This window comes from Budorcas taxicolor, chromosome 2, assembly GCF_023091745.1.
Source record: "Budorcas taxicolor isolate Tak-1 chromosome 2, Takin1.1, whole genome shotgun sequence".
In the NCBI taxonomy this organism is placed as follows: domain Eukaryota; kingdom Metazoa; phylum Chordata; class Mammalia; order Artiodactyla; family Bovidae; genus Budorcas; species Budorcas taxicolor.
This window is the reverse complement of record NC_068911.1, coordinates 40,964,192-40,980,067: the sequence shown is the minus strand read 5'-3', so window position 1 is coordinate 40,980,067 and position 15,876 is coordinate 40,964,192. Positions and strand designations below refer to the sequence as shown.

General features: G+C 47.9%; 1 protein-coding gene across 1 annotated transcript in view; it reads left to right on the top strand.

The window, feature by feature from the left end:
- LOC128060138 (ATP-binding cassette sub-family A member 17-like) overlaps positions 1-14,498 on the top strand; it is an 82,926-nt gene extending 68,428 nt beyond the window's left edge. Inside the window, exons 24-30 of the mRNA XM_052652440.1 lie at positions 284-409; positions 3,286-3,480; positions 11,690-11,877; positions 12,833-13,003; positions 13,235-13,425; positions 13,562-13,635; positions 14,118-14,498. Coding sequence (XP_052508400.1) covers positions 284-409; positions 3,286-3,480; positions 11,690-11,877; positions 12,833-13,003; positions 13,235-13,425; positions 13,562-13,635; positions 14,118-14,498 — 1,326 coding nt within the window. The remainder of the gene's footprint in view (positions 1-283; positions 410-3,285; positions 3,481-11,689; positions 11,878-12,832; positions 13,004-13,234; positions 13,426-13,561; positions 13,636-14,117) is intronic.
- The last annotated feature ends 1,378 nt before the right edge of the window (positions 14,499-15,876 follow it).

The following is a 15,876-nucleotide window of genomic DNA, read 5'->3' as shown; positions in this document are numbered from 1 at the left end:
ATGGAAATCCTGTACAAAATGGGATTTGTTATATCTTGACACCTCTGGGCTTCAAGTCTTTTTTTTTTCTTTAAAAACCAATGCTTTCCTGTCTAGCATATCACGGTCGTGTCAACATGCACTCAGTCCTGCCTGCGACTTTCCCTGAGAATGGGTGGTGGTGTGCAAATGGGAACTGGCATGGCCAGGGCACCTTCACAACGTTACGGGGAAGGACCTTGATATCTTCCTCCTATCCTTGCAAAAGCACTTACACCTGCCATCCTTATCTCGGGAAAAACAGGTTGTTTTGCAGAATGCAGAGTCTGTGCCTGGAGACCAAGATGTGGAAGAGGAAGCAAAAATAATCAAGAACTCTTGGGAAGATCTGTGTAAGAAAAACCCACTGGTCCTTAAAGAACTATCTAAGGTAAAGTCCGATGTAGCTTGAAAAGCATTACTTTACTTTTCATCCCCATTACTCTTGGGGATCCTTGTGTAGGGAAGCAGCCATCATGGCTCCAGGACCCTGCCCACTGACTTGGAGTACAGTGTAGCGCCCATTTATCAGCAGCTTTGCTTTCTGAGGTTTCAGCTACCTGCGGTCAACCATGGTCCAAAAATATTAAATGGAAAATTCCAGAAATATCAATTCATAAGTTTTAAGTTGTGTGCCATTCTGGGTAGCGTGGTTAACCCAAGCCGTCCCACTCCACCCGTTTGTCCAGCTTCTCCGCTGTAGCATCGCTTAGTTGCTGGCTCAGTTATCCAATCCAGTATCACAGTATCAAGTGCTTGCGCTCAAGGTCTTCTCATTTTACTTACCCCAAAGCCCAAGGGTACTGATGTTGGCAATTTGGATATTCCCTTACTGTGCCTAATTTAGCAGAGGAATGTAGTATAGGAGAAACATAGTAAGTAGAGAGTCCTATGGTATCCATGGTTTCATGCCCCCACTGGGGTTCTTGAACCATATCCCCGGGGATAAGGGGACTACTGCACTGGCAGAGGATTCAGATGAGTTTTGATGGGAAAGACTCAGAGAGAGGTTTCCTCTGAACAGATGGCATCTGAGCTCATTTGTGCACCCAGAGACAGCAGGTAGGGCCTCAGCCCCCCATTGTCTTCTGGGGGCCCCTGAGGACAAGGAGGCCTGGGATGGGAGGGGCGCCGGAGCCATGGATCCCCAGAAGCCCTGAAGGGTAGACATGGTTGAGTCTCTCCTGGATCTAGAAAGCAGTCTGTGGAGGAGCCAAGGAGGGGATGTGGGCTCTGAAAGCCCACAGCAAGCCTGCTAATCTCCCTGAGAGCCCATGGGGACTGTGCTGAGAGATTCTTCAGACAGCCAACACACTCACGCACATGCACACACACATGCACGTGGAGAGAGAGGGAGGGAGACAGAGAGAGTTGTTTTCCTATAGTTAGTAGTGGTTAAAAAGCCCCCAGAATCAACCTGCCTGACTTCAGGCTCTACTACAAAGCCACAGTCATCAAGACAGTATGGTACTGGCACAAAGACAGAAATATAGCTCAATGGAACAAAATAGAAAGCCCAGAGATGAATCCACACACCTATGGACAGCTTATCTTTGACAAAGGAGGCAAGAATATACAATGGAGAAAAGACAATCTCTTTAACAAGTGGTGCTGGGAAAACTGGTTAACCACTTGTAAAAGAAAGAAACTAGAACACTTTCTAACACCATACACAAAAATAAACCCAAAATGGATTAAAGATCTAAACATAAGATCAGAAACTATAAAACTCCTAGAGGAGAACATAGGCAAAACACTCTCCAACATAAATCACAGCAGGATCCTCTATGACCCACCTCCCAGAATATTGGAAATAAAAGCAAAAATAAACAAATGGGACCTAATTAAAATTAAAAGTTTCCACACAACAAAGGAAACTATAAGCGAGGTGAAAAGACAGCCTTCAGAATGGGAGAAAATAATAGCAAATGAAGCAACTGACAAAGAATTAATCTAAAAAATATACAAGCAACTCCTGCAGCTCAATTCCAGAAAAATAAACGACCCAATCAAAAAATGGGCCAAAGAACTAAACAGACATTTCTCCAAAGAAGACATACAGATGGCTAACAAACACATGAAAAGATGCTTATCATCACTCATTATCAGAGAAATGCAAATCAAAATCACAATGAGTACCATCTCACACCAGTCAGAATGGCTGCAATCCAAAAGTCTACAAGCAATAAATGCTGGAGAGGGTGTGGAGAAAAGGGAACCCTCTCACACTGTTGGTGGGAATGCAAACTAGTACAGCCACTATGGAGAACAGTGTGGAGATTCCTTAAAAAACTGGAAATAGAACTGCCATATGACCCAGCAATCCCACTGCTGGGCACACACACCGAGGAAACCAGAACTGAAAGAGACACATGTACCCCAATGTTCATCTCAGCACTGTTTACAATAGCCAGGACATGGAAGCAACCTAGATGTCCATCAGCAAATAAGAAAGCTGTGGTACATATACACAATGGAGTATTACTCAGCCATTAAAAAGAATACATTTGAATCAGTTGTAATGAGGTGGATGAAACTGGAGCCTCTTATACAAAGTGAAGTAAGCCAGAAAGAAAAACACCAATACAGTATAACAACACATATATTTGGAATTTAGAAAGATGGTAACAATAACCCTGTATGCGAGACAGCAAAAGAGACACAGATGCATAGAACAATCTTTTGGATTCCGTGGAGAGGGCGAGGGTGGGATGGTTTGGGAGAATGGCATTGAAACATGTATAATATCATATGTGAAACGAATCGCCAGTCCAGGTTCGATGCAGGATACAGGATGCTCGGGGCTGGTGCACTGGGATGACCCAGAGGGATGGGATGGGGAGGGAGGTGAGGGGGTGGTTCAGGATGGGGAACACGTGTACACCCGTGGTAGATTCATGTCAATGTATGGCAAAACCAATACAATATTGAAAAGTAATTAGCCTCCATAAAATAAATAGATTTATATTTTTTTAAAAAAGCCCTCAGAAACCAGCTCAGGCAACATCAAAGTGGTTTTCTTTGCTTCGAGGAAAGCAGGAAAGAGGCTTATCTTAGAGAACTATGTTCTCAGTGTGCAGGGGCAGGAAGAGAGAAAACCTCCTGAGCCCACTGGGAGCAGCAGCTGGGATGAGAAGGCAGATCCCAGCCTGGATACCTCGGAGTCCTGGAGCCCTGGGGGCAGAACTGGAGTGCAGCTGACAACTCCAGGCTTCTGGCTCCAGGCCTCCTCACTGGGTGTCTTGTCTTCTGTCTTGGCTATCTCAGGTCTATTCCAGGAAGGTGCCTCCATTGGCTGTGAACAAGGTTTCCTTCGCTGTTCGAGCAGAGGAGTGCTTTGGTCTTCTTGGCTTCAATGGAGCTGGGAAAACTACCATTTTCAAGATATTGACTGGGGAAGAGTCTATCACCTCAGGGGACGCCTTTGTCAACAGCATCAGCGTCAGCTTTGACTTGAGGAAGGTAGGCGGTGACCTGGGACAAGGGGGCATGAACCTAGGGGTGGTGTGGGTATATCGGGAAGAGGGTCCCCTGAAATACACCTGTGGGTGTTACAGAGGGTTGGGGACAGGGAACTGGAATGAAACCCATCTTTGAAAATTCCAGGTGTCGGGTTTATCTCTGACTCCCAAATCCATAGCTCCTTCCTAGACCTCTTCTCTGAGCTCCAGATTTTATGTCAAGCTGCTTAATCAACATTGCCTTGAAAATGTCCCTGAAACCCAAGGCATCTCAAGCCCAGTGGACCCACAAAGCCATCAGCTGTCCCCACAAACCCCTGTCTCTTCCCCCCACCTCCCTCTGTGCTCCCTGGAGGAGTGAGTGGCACCATCTATCGCTGTCCCAGGCACCACTCAGGACACCCAGCCGGCAGCCACGGTCCATGGAGTCTTCCTCCCAATGAGCCCTGGAATCTGTCCTCCCTGACTCTGTGCCCACTGCACTTCCCAAGCCAAGGCCACTCCTAACTTTCAGCCTCAGTTTCCTTGCCTTTGAAGCATTTCTTAATGCAGGCCTTTCTCTCCTTCACGCTCTAGCTTTCCTTTGTTTGCTCCTATAGCTTCCCCTTTCTTCTGGCTCTTCTCTCACTGACACTTCTTCCTTAGACTCCTGTGGTGGATCTTCTTCCTCTAGCCCATTAGACTGCGCTGCTCCCCAGGGCCATAGCATCAGCCCACCGTCTTCGTCCTTCCACACACACTGTCCCCACCCCCCCAGTCTCATTCCTTACACTGACTCCCATTATCTTCTGTTTGCTGATGGCTCCCAAGTAGCCACACCCTCAGCCCAATCCCAGTCCTGTGTTTCAGACCTGCATATACATCCCTTCTAAACAGCTTGACTCAGACAGAGTCAAATTTAGTATATATCCCTCACACCTGACCCTCTTCTTGGAGTCTACTTGGCACCAATTCAGTGAAACAATTTTTGAATGCCTAGTGTATGCCAACAGTTGTGTAAGCCCCGTGACTGTCACTTGCAAGGAGCTTATGATCATGAGAACCAGCCGTTGCCATGCAGTGACTTAAGTGTAATGATGGTGGGGGAGTGGGGTCAGTATACAGTGGATTCAATGACAGGCATACAAGGAGACCGAACTACAGGGGCCTATCTGAAGCTGTGCCATTCACAGCGTGCACTGTACTAGCTTTACTGCCCATGACCGACATAAAGTTTAGAGAGAAGGCGGAAGAATCAACATGGGCTAGTTCCAGAATCCGTGCTCGTAATTATTACTCTCTGTCACCTTTTAGCATACACTGCTTGACCGAACAACCATAACCAGTATAAGCATCTCATGGCTAGGATCCATTTACTATTAATTTTAATTTTTATTATTTTAGAAATTATGGACAAGCCTTTTGGTAATGGCAAATCAGGTAACTCTAATCCCTTTCCTGGTGGTCATTAATAACTAGAAAAATAGGACCAAATTTTGGAAACATGTCTTTGAAGGATTCAAAGAACTAAAAAGATAGTGAAGACTAATGAGCCAAGAGGTAGGGGAGGACAGGGACCCAAGGAGGTGGCCCATTCCAGTCTGAGTTGCTGAGATGTGAATATTTTTTGCCCTTAGTTTTGAACTGGCCTGCACTGGAGTTCAGGATGAGCTTTCTGGGGCATAGGGAGGCCTGATGCAAGCATCCTTTCCTTGAGTCAGGACCCTGGAGGGCTGCATCCCAGGTGTAGGGATGAACTGTACTCAGACAAGTTCATGCAAGAACTGCAGAACGCCTGGACTCTTATCAGTCCCTGAAATGGAATTGATGTGACTCTAAACCACCAGTGCTCCCAGGTGCCTGGCAGGAGCAAATGTCAGGAGAAGCTGGCAGAAGAGGCTCACATCCTAGGCCTCAAATGATTTCGGCAAACAACTTGAAATGCAGTGTTTGGTGCACATTAAAAAAATAATAATAATCACGCACATGTACCTAAACAACAACTCCTGCCCACAAAAAGAATAATTTAGAATGAAGCATGGAGAATCAAAGTGTAGAAAACAAATATTCAGAAGAAGGTAAGAGACATTGTGGTATACCTTCAAGACAGCCCCTAGTAACCCTGAGATTTACACCCTTAAGAAGATTACCCCAGATTGTACCAGGGTTGGTCTGTGTGACTGACAGAATACTGTGGAAGAAGTGGTATGTCACTTTTGAGACTGGGTCATGAGGGACACTGTAGCTTCTCTTTGGGGTATACTCCCCTTCACACCACTCACTCTGGGGAAGACTAACGACCATGTCATGAAGACTCTTAGGCAGCCCTGTGGATCATAAAAAATAATCAATGTAATAGAAGACAAAGTGAGAGAGAAAAAGGAATATAGAACGCATGGGACAAGTAGATAGCCCTAACAAGATGGTAGATTCAAATCCAATTACATTAGTAATTACATTACATACAAATGGATGAAAGACTTCAATTGGAAGATTGAGATTATTAGAGAAGATACTCAAAGGTTAGAACAGAGGCACCATATGACCCAGCAGTTTCACTCGTAGGTATGTATATCCAAGAGAACTAAAAAACTGTTAACACATTCACACAAAAATTTGTACATGAATGTTCATAGCAGCATTTTTCACAGTAGCCAAAAAGTAGAATCAACCCTAATGTCCACCAACAAACAGATGAATGGATAAACAAAATGTGATCTATCCATGCGCAAGGGTATCATTCAACCATAAAGAAGGAGTGAAGCACTGACCTACGCTACACCACGCATGGACCTTAAATGCGGGATGCAGAGTGAAAGAAGCAGATCACAGAAGGGCACAGACTGTGCGATTCTGTTTATATGAAACATCCAGGACAGGCAAATCCATGGTGACAGGCAAATTGATGGTTGCCAGGGCTTGGGCGTTCTGGGGAAAATGGGTAGTAACTTTTCATGGATTTGAGGTTTCTCTGGGGAGGAGCGATGCCATGTTATAAAATTGACTGTGATCATGGACCACCAGTGTGAATATACTAAAAGCCACTGAATTGAACACATTTGATGGGTGAATTGTATGATATGTGAATTATATCTCAATAAGCTGTTACTGAAAAAAGTAAGAAGGAATGAACAAGCAAAGGAATAAAAGACACGACAAGACAGGGTGAGGCCAGGTGGTCATGACAGACCCACCCACTAGCCTTCTCATCACCAGTCATCCATCCAATTTATTGAAGCTCACTGAGAGGCAAGTGCAAACCTGCTCTGTAAACTCAGATGAAAAGGAACGTTACATTTCTTTGTATTATTTAAAATCAAGCGGCATCTGCCTACAAGACCCTCCTCCTGTCTGACTGGCAAGAAATTGGATTTCAGTCTTCCTGGAATCTGTCTGCACATCACCTCCTGGAAATTTGTGAAAATTCATGGTAGGAAATACAGTTCAACATGCTCCTCTTCACTTTCTCCTAGAAGTCCCACATGGATTAATCTCATTAGCAAACTCAAATCTACATCCTTGCTCTCTTCTTTTGTGAGCTTTCTGCTTAGCACCCTTTACATGTGCAAATATTTTTAAACATTCTTTCACATTTCCTAAAATATATTCTTATCTCATGTGAAGAGCTGACTCATTGGAAAAGATCCTGATGCTGGGAAAGATTGAGAGCAGGAGAAGGGGGCAACAGAAGATGAGGTGGTTGGATGGCATCACAGACTCAGTGGACATGAGTTTGAGCAAACTCTGGGAGATAGTGAAGGACAGGGAAGCCTGGCGTGCTGCAGCCCATGGAGTCACAAACAGTCGGACATGATTTAGCAACTGAACAGCAACAGCAGTTCTTTTCTGAATCTGCTAGTATGCTGAAAGTCAGCAGTGACTTTTGAATGTCCACATGCATTTCTGTCAAAATCATTCACTGTCTCAGAATCGTTCAGCTCCACTGTGGGACTTTCCCTGGTCCATGGGGCCTCCGTGCTCTGAGCAGGGCTCCGTGGCCATCCTATGGCAGTAGGCTTACTCCAGACTCAGGTGTGTAAGAAAGAGCACATTCCTTCATTTTCTTTGCATCAAATTATAACATTTTCAAGCCTTCTATCCAAAAATTTGTTCACAAAGCTGAAAGCCTATATAGACCAATGCTGGAGGTAAAGTTGAAATAATAATTGAAGATCTACCCTTTCTTAAAAGAGTCCAGGCTAAAAGGGATTGACGGACAAGTCTACCAGCCACCAACAAGCAGTTATTTCCTTCTTGTATACCTCTTCTGAATCAGAGGAGAGAAGATGGGGTGCTACCCAATCTGAAGTGAAAATCAAACAAAGACAGTGTCCAACATGAGCTATAGGCCAACTTCATATAGGAACATAAAGCCTTAAGTAAAATATCTAGATAGCTCAGGAAATAAGAGAAAGGCAAAGGAGAAAAGGAAAGATACACCCATTTGAATGCAGAGTTCCAAATGCAAGGAGAGAGAAGAAAGCCTTCCTCAGTGAGCAAAGCAAAGAAATAGAGGGAAACAATAGAATGGGAAAGACTAGAGATCTCTTCAAGAAAATTAGAGATATCAACAGAATATTTCATCCAAAGATGGGCACAATAAAGGATAGAAACTATATGGACCTAACAGAAGCAGAAGATATTAAGAAAAGGTTGCAAGAATACACGGAAAAACTATACAAAAAAGATCTTGATGACCCTTGATAACCACAGTGATCAATCACCTAGAGCCAGACATCCTGGAGTCTGAAGTCAAGTGGGCCTTAGGAAGAATTACTATGAACAAAGCTAGCGGAGATGATGGAATTCCAGCTGAGCTATTTCAAGTCCTAAAAGATGGTGCTGTGAAAGTGCTGCACTCAACATGCCAGCAAATTTAGGAAACTCAGTAGTGGCCACAGGACTGGAAAAGGTCAGTTTTCATTCTAATCCCAAAGAAAGGCAATGCCAAAGAATGTTCAGACTACCCCACAATCGCATTCATCTCACACGCTAGCAAAGTAACGCTCAAATTTATCCAAGTGAGGCTTTAACAGTACATGAACCGTGAACTTCCAGATGTTCAAGCTGGATTTAGAAAAGGCAGAGGAACCAGAGATCAAATTTCCAACATCCGCTGGATCATTGAAAAAGCAAGAGAGTTCCAGAAAAACATCTACTTCTTCTTTATTGACTACGCCAAAGCCTTTGACTGTGTGGATCACAATAAACTGTGGAAAATTCTGAAAGAGATGGGAATACCAGACCACCTGACCTGCCCCCTGAGAAATCTGTATGCAGATCAAGAAGCAACAGGTAGAACCGGACATGGAACAGCAGACTGGTTCCAAATTGGTAAAGGAGTATGTCAAAGCTGTATATTCTCACCCTGTTTATTTAACTTACATGCAGAGTACATCATGTGAAATGCCAGGCTGGATGAAGCACAAGCTGGAATCAAGATTGCTGGGAGAAATATCAATAACCTCAGATATGCAGATGACACCACCCTAATGGCAGAAAGTGAAGAGGACCTAAAGAGCCTCTTGATGAAAGTGAAAGAGGAGAGTGAAAAAGCTGGCTTAAAACTCAACATTCAGAAAACTAAGATCATGGCATCTGGTTCCATCACTTCATGGCAAATAGATGGGGAAACATTGGAAACAGTGGCTGACTTTATTTTGGGGGGCTGCAAAATCACTGCAGATGGTGACTGCAGCCATGAAATTAAAAGACACTTACTCCTTGGAAGGAAAGTTATGACCAACCTAGACAGTGTATTAAAAAGCAGAGACATTACTTTGCTGACAAAGGTCCATCTAATCAAGGCTATTGGTTTTCCAATAGTCATGTATGGATGTGAGAGCTGGACTATAAAGAAAGCTGAGCACTTTTGAACTGTGGTGTTGGAGAAGACTCTTGAGAGTCCCCTGGACTGCAAGGAGATCCAACTAGTCCATCCTAAAGGAAATCAGTTCTGAATATTCATTGGAAGGACTGATGCTGAAGCTGAACCTCTGATACTTTGGCCAACCAATGTGAAGAACTGACCTAGTGGAAAAGACCCTGATGCTGGGAAAGATTGAAGGCAGGAGGAGAAGAGGGGAACAGAGGATGAGATGGTTGGATGGCATCACCAACTCGATGGACATGAGTTTGACCACGCTCTGGGAGTTGGTGATGGACAGGGAAGCATGGTGTGCTGCAGTCCATGGTGTCACAGAGTCGGACACAACTGAGCCACTGAACAGAACTAAACTGAAGGTATTGACAATAGAAATTCAGCAGGATATTGAAAGAATAAAAATGACAATTGTCAGGCTTATTCCAGAAACGTAAGTAAGATTTAACAGTAGGAAATCTACCAGTATAAAGCACTACCTTCATAGATGAAAGGAGGAAAATATTTATCAATAGAAGCGGTAAAAGCATTGGATGAAAATTCAGTACCCACTCATGGTTTTTAAAAATATGTTAACAAACTGTCTTGAGATAAAAAGCTAGAGGTATCATGCTCCCTGACTTCAGACTATACTACAAAGGTCCAGTAAGCAAAACTATATGGTACTGGCATAAAAACAGACACATAGATCAATGGAACAGAATAGAGAGCTCAGAAATAAACCCATGCATTTATGGTTAACTCCCCTGGAAGAGGGCATGCCACCCACTCCAGTATTCTTGCCTAGAGAATCCCGTGGACTGAGGAGCTTGGTTTGCTGCAAGTTCATAACAGCAAAAACTCAGAAATATCACACACATGCCTGAATCTTTTATAAACAGCCAACCCAAATCTTCATGGCAGATAGATGGGGAAACAGTGGAAACAGTGGCTGACTTTATTTTTCTGGGCTCCAAAGTCACTGCAGATGGCGATTGCAGCAATGAAATTAAAAGACGCTTACTCCTTGGAAGGAAAGTTATGACCAACCTAGATAGCATATTAAAAAGCGGAGACATTACTTTGCCAACAAAGGTCCGTCTAGTCAAGGCTGTGGTTTTTCCAGTGGTCATGTATGGACTAGAGAGTTGGACTATAAAGAAAGCTGAGTGCCAAAGAATTGATGCTTTTGAACTGTGGTGTTGGAGAAGACTCTTGAGAGTCCCTTGGACAGCAAGGAGATCCAACCAGTCTATTCTAAAGGAGATCAGTCCTGAGTGTTCATTGAAAGGACTGATGTTGAAGCTGAAACTCCAATACTTTGGCCACCTGATGCAAAGAGCTGACTCATTAGAAAAGATCCTGATGCTGGGAAAGATTGAGGGCAGGAGGAGAAGGGGACGACAGAGGATGAGATGGCTGGATGGCATCACTGACTCGATGGACATGAGTTTGCATAAACCCCTGGAGTTGGTGATGGACAGGGAGGCCTGGCATGTGGGCCTGGCCATGGCTGAGCAACTGAACTGAACTGAACCCAAATCTGAATGATTAAGTTGCAATCAAACTGAGTTGGAATAGGCTTGTGTGCTCAGTTGCTTAGTAGTGCCCAACTCTCTGCGACCCCATGATCAGGCTCCTCTGTCAATAGGATTTCCCAGGCAAGAATATTGGAGTGGCTTGCCATTTCCTTCTCCAGGGGATCTTCCCAACTCAGGGACTGAAGCTGTGTCTCTTGTGCCTCCTCCTTTGGCAGACAGATTCTCTACCATTGCGCTACCTGGGAAGCCCAAGTTAAAGTAGGTTTGTATTAATATTTACTGACCAAGGCAGATCTTTAACACCTAATATTGAATTAAAATGATAGAATGGTAAAATGGTAAGTGCAGAATGGTAAATAAAGGTGATCCAGTTGTGTTTTACGCAGCTGTGCAGAAGTCTGGAAGTGTACCTAGATGTGACTGCACCACCTGGGGCAGGCCCTGGACAAGAGACTCCAGCACCCTCACAAAGAAAATGTATTTGTGGGTTACTTGTCTAATAGAAAATATGCATAAATGGGAAAAAAATAAAGTGTCTTCTGCTGACCATACACTTGGTAAGTGGCAAGAGATAGGGCAACTCTGGACACTGAGGTTTCCTGCTGGGCAGGCAGGATTGTAAGTGCTCCAGACCCATGTGCGCCCTCTGGGGTTGGGGTTCACGCCAGCAGCCAGTGCTGCATCCAGGCTCCCAAATATCACTGGTGGCCCCTGGCACACGTCTGTTCACCTGGCACTTGTGGGTGTGCATGAGGCAGAGGCCAGGCACCTGCCCAGTGGGCAGCTTTCCTTCTGACCCGCCTTCCCCCTGGGCTGTGCTCCAACTCCAGGTGCGACAGTGGATTGGCTACTGTCCCCAGGTCGATGCCCTGCTGGACCACATGACGGGCAGGGAGACGCTGGTCATGTTCTCCCGGCTCCGGGGCATCCCTGAGCGTCACATCAGCTCCTGTGTGGACCAAATTCTTGATGACTTGCTCATGTACACGTATGCCGACAAATTGGTGAAGACCTACAGGTGAGACTCTGGGTCCCCTCAGCCCTCCCTGTCCCAAAATAAGATGTGCTCTGGTTCTGTTCAGTGCTGGGGGGTAGGGCAAGGCCTGCTGGCTCTGTGCCTGGGGGAGCTGTGTGGTCCTCACCACTGCTCAGGTTTCCAGGGAGGTGGCCTTCCTCCTCTGTGAGAATGGGTCAACGGCCTTGGCTGTCCCATGGCCCTGCTTCCTCTGGTTACTTGGCTGAGGATGGGCTGACGCACCACAGCTGTTACTCTTCCTGCCGCTTCACAAGGGCTTCTGACCTGCGGCAGATTTGCACTGCACACCCACACTCCCGCACCCTGCTCTGTGTGAGCCATCTGAGTAGCTGATGTTCAGCTGAAGAGTGTGGGGTCTTCCTGAGTCTTTGTCACCAGTGATCCTAACCCAGTTCCAGTTAGCTTAAACAAAGCAAGGCTACTCGGTCCCAAGTCCCAAGCCGCCCCTTGAGCTGTGCACAGAGCCCCTGCAGACTGTTAGCAGAACTGGGTCAGGGAGCCCAGGAGTTAGAGGATGGTGCCCTCTTTCTTCCGTTAACTTCTGTTTTAATCATGTTTTCATGTTTCCCTGCATCTTTTGATGATTAAATGAATTAACATTTGGGAAGTACCTTTCCATCATAAATGCTATGTGTTCATTAAAAGAAGTTAGTTAAAACGGTTCTATGCCCTTACCCTGTGACACCCATAGAGGCCCTCAGAGGAAATCCACGGACAGTGTGCTCAGCTTGGACCAATCCCTATGCCCAGGAGAATGGTTTAGATGCTGAGTGGACAGCTGAGTCACAGTGTACCCCTGGGGGAGGGTGGTGGGTCATGTTACTGAACACCCCACCAGGGTGCATGAGCACTTTCTTAACAAAGGAAAAAGCAGGGAAGATTGCACTTCTGGAAACTTAGGGTTGCCAGTCACCCAATTTTTCCCCCTCGGCCGCAGTGGCGGCAACAGGCGGAAGCTGAGTGCCGGCATTGCCCTGCTGGGAGAGCCTGTGGTCATTTTCCTGGATGAGCCATCCACTGGCATGGACCCTGTGGCCCGGCGTCTGCTCTGGGGCACTGTGGCACGGGCCCGAAAGTCCGGCAAGGCCATCGTCATCACCTCCCACAGGTTCAGCCAGGACGGGGGCTGTGGGCCAGGTGGGCCAGGAGGGGCTGGGTGGACAGAAAACCTGTTAGCCTCTGGTGAAGAGTCTGTGAGGCGAGTGGGCCACACCCTGAGCATGGGAATCAGGAACAGCTTGATCTGGGCGTCAGCACTTTCCCAGGTGCACGGTTTTGGCCTGGAGGGCGGGCATCAGCATTCCCCGCTGCTATATCGGGCTCCGCCCCGTCTTCCCAGCATGGAGGAGTGTGAAGCCCTGTGCACCCGGCTGGCCATCATGGTGCAGGGTCAGTTCAAGTGCCTGGGCAGCCCACAGCACCTCAAGAGCAAGTTTGGCAGTGGCTACTCCCTGCGGGCCAAGATCCAGAGTGACGGGCAGCAGGAGGCCCTGGAGGAGTTCAAGGCGTTCGTGGGCCTGACCTTCCCAGGTATGTGCCGCAGAGGGCGCCATGCGTCTGTGCATCCCTGAGCACTGGGCTGGGAGTCACAATTCCAGGGCCAACGCCACCCTCCCCTGGCCATCCAGCCTGGCCCTCAGGGGGACATGGTCTCTGCTTTGTGCAGGCAGCGTCCTGAAGGATGAGCACCAAGGGATGGTCCATTACCACCTGCCCGGCGATGACCTCAGCTGGGCGAAGGTGAGCACATACCTGGACATCAGGGAGCACACCTCTGATGTCGTGCACTTTCAGAGTTCTGCTTCCAGTGGAAGTCCAATTCAGTCCTGCTGCAACATTCATGTGAATTTCATAGAAAATTTTGATAAGAATATTTGAACTGGAAGGGACCTCAGAGATCAGCTCCTTCTGCCCCCTCATCTCACAGAGAGGGGAGCTGGCTCAAAGAGGGCACGCCACATGCCCAAGGTACACAGCAAGCCAGGACCCAGCAGGACCTCTGCCTCTGGCACCACTCCCAGCCAGGTCCCTTTCCTTCAGATCACAGATAGCTGAATTCCGCAGGACTGCCTGCCTGAGAGGTGGTCTGGGAGCAGTTGAGAGAGGAATGGGCCTCTGGGGGCTCTGTAACAATCTGAGACCCTACGTCTTCCCACCCCTTGCTGCATCCGCCCCCGCTCCCCTGTGCCTGCCGTCCACAGTGGCCCCCTCCCTTCCCGCAGGTGTTTGGCATTATGGAGCAAGCCAAGGCGACGTACATGTTGGAGGACTACTCAGTCAACCAGGTCTCCCTGGAGGACATCTTCCTGAGCTTCAGCTGCCCTGTGCCCCCTGCCCGAGGGAGTAACAGACAAGAGAGGGCCAAGCCCGCAGACCCCACGTTTCCGTGTCCACCTCTCTCTCCCTCTTCCTCCCAGCGACCCTCTCCACCTCCCACTCCACCCCCCACTCCATCTTCCTCCCAGCCTTTCTCCTGGTCTCCCACTCCAATTCCCTTCAGGCCTTCCTCCTGGTCTTCATCTCAGCCACCCTCTCTGCCTCGCTCTCCACCTGCCTCCCAGCCTCCCTCACCACATCCCTCAAAAACTGCCTTGCTGGAATAAAGAGTTTCCTGTGCCAGGCTAGCCCGGGTGCACACAGCCTGCCATGGGCTGCAAGGCGCGTACAGAGGCAACCTGAAGACCCAGTAAGCTCAGCTTGGGGGTGGAGGAGTGGGCTAGCTCTCTGCCAGATGGAGGGCACCAGCCTTAGAGGCCTGGTGGAGAATCCAGGTCCATTTCTGTGGGAAGGGATCCCCTTGGATCACACGTAAGTGGCCTACAGGCTCACTGAGACCTGGCCGCGGGATCAGAGGGACACCTGTCATATCCCATCAGGAGCATGAAGGCCTGGGGGTGACCATGGCTGTAACAGGGCCGTGCTTCTGAGCAGAGTGTAAGAGGGCCGTGCTCCTGACCATGGTGTAACAGGGCCCTGCTTCTGACTACAGTGTAACAGGGCTGTGCTCCTGACCATGGTGTAACAGGGCCCTGCTTCTGACTACAGTGTAACAGGGCCGTGCCCCTGACCACGGTGTAACAGGGCCATGGTTCTGAAGGTAGGACAAGTTTGCAAACCTAAGTCACCATTTTCCAATATTTCAATATTTCGATTTGGGTGGCTCCATCTGTTCTTTGCCCTGGCCGTAACACTAACCCTAACCTGTGTGTGGCCTTCCATCAACCTGTGATGTAGTCATAACTATCCCCATTGCCTGGAAGAGTAAGCTGAGACATAGAGACATCCAGCAACTTTCCATGGTCAGCTGATGGCAGAGCCAGGATTCACCTTAGGCAGAAGTTCTCAAGTGGGGTTCCTGGCTGGAAGCATCCACCCCTTCAGAAACTTGTTAGAAATGTGGGTTCTTGCGCCCCACCCCAGCACCGTTGAATCAGAAGTTTGGGAGGTGAGGTCCAGCAATCTGTGTTATGATGCAGCTCAGGCATGAGCAGCAGTGAGCTGGGACCATCAAGCCTGAGTGTGCATGGGTGTGGCCCTGTACCTTTATCAAGGGGGCCCTCCTCCAAGAAGGGCCCGGGCACACAGCTTCTCTGTCCAGCGTGGTCTCGCTAGCCCCTCTCACAAGCCCCGCTGGGCTCCTTTGCAGGTAGCCCTCTCCCTCCCTTCTAAGCCAAGCTCCAGGAAGGAGTGTGGTGTCTGCTGTTCCTGGCCCTACTTCCCACCCCCCTGTCTGGCTGCACACCCACCCCTCTTTCCTGTGACTTCCTGTGACTGCTCAGAGCCAGGGCCTCTGCCTGGAGGAGTCTAGCAACAAAGTTAACAGTGCAGGGGTGGGGACAAAAAGTACCAAACAGGAAGCTGTAGCCAATGGGAACACAGGTGTGTGAGAAAGGCTGAAAGCCTGCAGGCCTGGAGGACCCGCCCCTCCGGGTGGAGCAGGCCCCAGGCTTGCTCTCCTCTACCCACTCCTCTTCTGCACAC